The sequence below is a fragment of the Coffea arabica genome, chromosome 2e (assembly GCF_036785885.1).
Source record: "Coffea arabica cultivar ET-39 chromosome 2e, Coffea Arabica ET-39 HiFi, whole genome shotgun sequence".
NCBI lineage: Eukaryota > Viridiplantae > Streptophyta > Magnoliopsida > Gentianales > Rubiaceae > Coffea > Coffea arabica.
The window spans coordinates 70,028,184-70,033,275 of record NC_092313.1 but is presented as its reverse complement, the minus strand read 5'-3'; the positions used below and the strand labels follow the sequence as shown (position 1 = coordinate 70,033,275).

The 5,092-nt window shown below is 37.2% G+C and overlaps 1 protein-coding gene across 1 annotated transcript; it reads right to left on the bottom strand.

Moving 5' to 3' along the window:
- Positions 1 to 634: 634 nt before the first annotated feature.
- Positions 635 to 4,731, bottom strand: LOC140036444 (glutamate receptor 1.3-like). The gene is made up of 5 exons (XM_072077861.1): positions 4,344 to 4,731; positions 2,506 to 3,797; positions 2,052 to 2,355; positions 1,115 to 1,497; positions 635 to 976 (listed from the first exon to the last, which is right to left on the bottom strand). The coding sequence occupies exons 1-5, from the start codon at positions 4,729 to 4,731 to the stop codon at positions 635 to 637; spliced, it is 2,709 nt and encodes a 902-aa protein (XP_071933962.1).
- Between the last annotated feature and the right edge of the window lie 361 nt (positions 4,732 to 5,092).

Here is a 5,092-nt window from a genome sequence, read left to right as displayed (position 1 = left end):
CTAAAATCTAATTAACTTATAAAATGATATTACTAATATCATATTAAATATAATCATATTAGGGTAATACTAATATCATTTCCTGTGCTTTTTCCTTGGATTATATATTCTTATTAGAATTTTTATTAACTAAGGACATAAAATTTCAATAAAGCGAAAGAACAAATAATTGGTTGAGATTATTTATGGAAAATGGACCTATAACTTATGAAAAGGAAGGTTTTTTTTTTTTTTTCAATTAGTAAATTGACTTAGATAAAAAAGCAGCTCCCAAATTGTAAGAATTGATGAAAAATTATTTACCAGAAAGAGGGAAGAATTAAATTCTTAACATAGAACTAATTATATGAGGAACCGCTGACTTGGCACGTAAACCAATTCTCAAAGAGATAATCGACAACGCTTTATCCCAATTATACATTTGATCAGTATAGCAAGCTTGACCCTAATCATCAATTTTTCCAAGACTTTATGGCTTTAGATTTGAGTCAGAAGTTCTTGTTCATCTGCAAACCCAAAAATATGCTTGTACAATCTGTCGTGCATATTGGCATTATCAAAGTTTTGAATTTTTACAGCATAATTAAAATTCAATCCTAAATGGTAACTTGATGGCCATCTAATATTTTTGTTCCTAGCAAATTGCATTGCCTCTTTTTGAGGCTAGGAATCTAAACATCAGTGCTAATTTTCCTCCATCCAGAAGTTTGATGAAATTCTTAAGCCCAAACTTCTTGAATAACATGAATGTGAATCGTATAAAAAGAACTGCAACACATGAAAGAAAACTAACAACAAATAGACCGCCAAAACTATCAAGGTTCAAAATGTTAGGAGTACTAATTGCATTTTCCGGCATGAATGATGATTGGCTCTTAAACCATTTCTTCTCCATCATCTCAAGTTTCCCTTCTTCCCTGAGCTTCACAATTGCTTGTGACATATCAGACACTAAGGGCAGACCTTTCTGAAACACCTGTACGTGCAAAACATCATTGGTTCATTGTGTGGATTGGCAGATTTGTACTGCAAATTAGTGATATTGCTTGCTCATTGTGTGGATTGGCAGATCTATTAAGAAACCAAAAGAAGACGGGGAAGAGCAGATACTTACAAAACCCCAACCAGCAGTGTTAGATTGAGATGCAACCATGGCATAATCTTTACCATACTTGGCAAGAAAGATCTTGATGTATGGTAGTTCATCAACTACAACACTAACCCCACGGTTCTTGCTTCCTCCAGATAAAGCAGAAGCATAGTCTTCAGGTGAGGTGTAAGGGTGAAGCCCTGTAAAATTTAGATTGCTGGCAACAAGTAGCCCCCCTAAAAAAGAACCATATTGGATTCCTACATAATTCCTTGCTGTTACTAATTGAATCTGTCGCACTGTCAACATAGAACTCAGAGTGGCAGTGTAGCTTGAAGTGAGAATAAGAACAACGAACAACCAAATAATCACCACGAACCTTGACAAATTACTTGTCAACTTTTCTCCTGCAATGCCAATCAATATTGCAACACGACATGGTTACTCCAATTAACTCCAATGTTTTTAAACTCGGACCGGAGAGTGAACCAGAAAAGCTTCCGATTCACGGTTCGATCGGTTCAAAGGTTTAATAATTTTTTATTCATTTTAGTATTAAAAATTTTGAATAAAACTAAAATATTTATTTTAAAAAAATAAATACTTAATAAAAATCGGTTGAACCTTCCGATTTTTACCGATTTTGACCGGTTCAACCGTTGACCGATTTTGATCGATTCAATTAATTCTTTGGATTTTTAGTTGAACCAAACTAGAAGCATAGCCGGTTCGCAGTTTAACGGGGTCGAACTGGCCGGTCCGATCCGGTTTTCAAAACATTGATTAACCCCAGAACGGCTTTGGATCCTCTGTTATACTATCTATGTATTATACGGTGATACGTTTTCATTATTTAATATCCACTAATACAAACTATTAGTCATTTACGCGTGCAGTCATGGTGTAACAATATCAAGTAGTTCAATAAATAGCGCTTAGGTAATGGAAGTAGAGGGCTTACTATGAGCATAAACAAGGGTCGAAAAGCCAAACCACAAGATTGTTCCGATTTGGTATGCAACTGAACCTTGGAATTCTGCATTGGTAGGATGTTCGAGGGTCCAAACCACCAATCCCATTAGTACAAAGAAGGCAGCACTTGTAAGCCATAGATTAGCATGAAGGGGCTTTAAGAAAACCCATATATCACTGTTTCCACGCCTTGCTACGGTTCCAGTCCCTAATTCTGTGAAAGGCAATGTGAAGTCCACATACATAGATCTGTTTGTTCTTATTGTGATATCCCCCACAGCGCCATCATATTTCTAAACAATTTGTTTTGCAAGCAACAGAGAATCAATTTGCTTGCCTAAGATTTATGAGCAGCTACAAAAAGGGTTTGCAACTATAAAAGTGAAACAAAACAAAAGATGTAGTGTAGCAATGCATATGTTATCTGAGGAGGTAAAAAGCACCTGATGATATATCTGGTCAATGAGATCATTGTAAGTCCCCAAATTCTCCCAGTTTTCGAACACATATGGTACTTGATAATCCAAGGAATTTATTGCAGCAATAAAGACATCTACGCAATAGCCCGTGAAACTACTTGTATTGGTTTCAGGATCGTAGTGCACTTTTGTTAATTCCGGAAATCCACTAGCGTTGACCACTGCAATCCTTAGCTTTCTACCTCCTGTTGGAGCAGTCGCTGAAACCCCCGGCCATAAGACGGCTTCCAGACCTGTTTTTGTAGTAGTAGAAGAAGATAGACTTCTCCCCCTGAATGAGGGCGGTAGTTCTTTATTAATGCCATGCTTTGGAGTCCAAAATCCAACTCTCCTCTCTCCTTTTCCGATGATGTTCACTATAAGGAAGGTTTCAGAATGTAATTTCCCGTCAAAAAATTGAAATTCACCACTTAAACCTGTAAATTTTGACCCTAAAATCTCATATAAAAGCCTTGTTCCACTATCACAATTTGCAACACGTGCAACGTCCAAGGAGCCTTGGTTCCCCGCATTCAGAGTCTCAGTCCACACCCTTTCAGTAGACTTGGCAAGTGCCCAAACTGTGTCATAGGCCCAAATGCATAAAACATCCATCTCCCTGGCTTCCATCAAAGGATCCTCGGCATATACTACCATCCTCCATCGTGATTTGAACCCACGTAACTTGCTTGATGATGGTATATATGCCTTCATACCTAGCAATCCTTGCGATGACTCGATCACTTCATCATCTATGGAAGAAAATTGGTTCGCTGTCTTATCAGTTACAATCCAAGCATACCCTTCTTTCATCAATCCTATCCTCTTTGCACTAAGAAACAGGCGAGATGAAAGTGATGGTGACATGTGGACAATATAGATGGTTGCTTGCAGGGTTTTCAGCTTGTGAAGATCATTGTTTATTTGATCGTCAGAGGAGAGAGGTGAAATTGATCTCTTACTAGCAATATGAACGTCTGCCACTTGGAGAGACTCAATCAAGCATGGTAATGCTTCTCTTCCATCATCATTGTCCTCATAAATGATGATAACACTCCTCCATTTATATGACTGTAGGATGGAAGCAATCCCCTTAAATTGAGAAGTTTCATCCTGCTTTATTTGGACAAGGAAAGGATATATGCCAGAGAGGACTGAAGAAAATGAAAGCATTGGAACTTTGGCTTTGCCGCATAGTAAGGCTAGGAATTTTGTTTCCAAGGATGTTTCAGGTCCTATGATTGCTTGCACCTTGACGTTTTCCAGAAGATCAAGAGCTGCAAGTTCATATTCAACCATAAAAGCAAATCAAAGTGGTTCTTAAATTGTTAGTTGCAAGATAGAATTTGGGAAGAGAACACCTGTCTACTTTCTCTAGCTGCTTATTATGATGCAAGTATGCAACTTACCTAAAATATTTTTGCTTAGTAAAAAGTCTAAAGGAAATTAACAGTCGGTAACTTGGATTTCAAGCTACAAGCACCTATCGACCATCTGATCATTTGTTCACTATATATACCTGATTATCTTCTTAAAAGATTAATGGAAACTTGTCAGTAACATCCTATTTATTAAATTTACCATTGATTCTAAATGTTGGAACGTACTCTATTAGTGGTGCTGTGGCCTGATACAACTACATAGTTAAACACTCAAATACACAATTCCCCGGGCTTGATCATCCCGGCTAAACACCTTTTTTTTTCTGGCTCTGTATCAATTTATTCATTTTTGTTTGCCGAGTCCAAACTTTCTAAAGTTGACTATGCATCGTTTGAATCATAGCCTGCAAAAACTGGTAAGGAAACAAAGACTGAACTTACCCGCTGATATTGCATGAGTGGGATCCCCCTTGGAGTCTCTGGTGTGCAAAACTATCCGCGTTTTGAAGTGAATATGAGAAGCATAAAACTCGGAGCTTGCCATTGTAATGCATCGGTGGATAGTCTTCCCGGTAACCGATCCCATATCCAGGACAACGCCAATGCTAATCTCGCGGGACAAAGTTGAGCTACTACTACTGCAGGCTGCACATAACTTGGAAGTAGTAAAGCTGAGGATTACTACTACTACAGATATCAGAACATTTGTGTTTTTCCTTTTGATTTCCATTGCAAGAAGGAGTTTTTGCCTTGGGAGATTTTCAGCTAAACTACAATACCATGCACCCGTTTTTAAAAATATTCTCTGCAAGACCTTCGACCAATCCATCACGACCTGGGCATTTGCATGGAAACTTAGAAAGACTTGGAGAGCGTACGAATTTGACTTTGACTGGGGTAGGTATGGTTGTTTTTCTTTTTTTTTTTTTTCCCTCTGAATTTTGTAATTCAATTCCTTTGTCAATTGGTCAAATAACTAATTTGTTATTCTCTTTATGAATACTTCAAAGGCTTTTATCTTGCGAGTGTATCTATACCTATCTATATACTACTCCTTCCCCCGTCATATGTTGGTCGTGTTTCGGGATTTCAACTTTTTAAAAGTAATAGATTAATAGTGTTGTTAGTTGATTTGTTTTCAAAATTATCCTCAAAAATTTAAATTTTAATAAATTTGAATTTAGTATGAA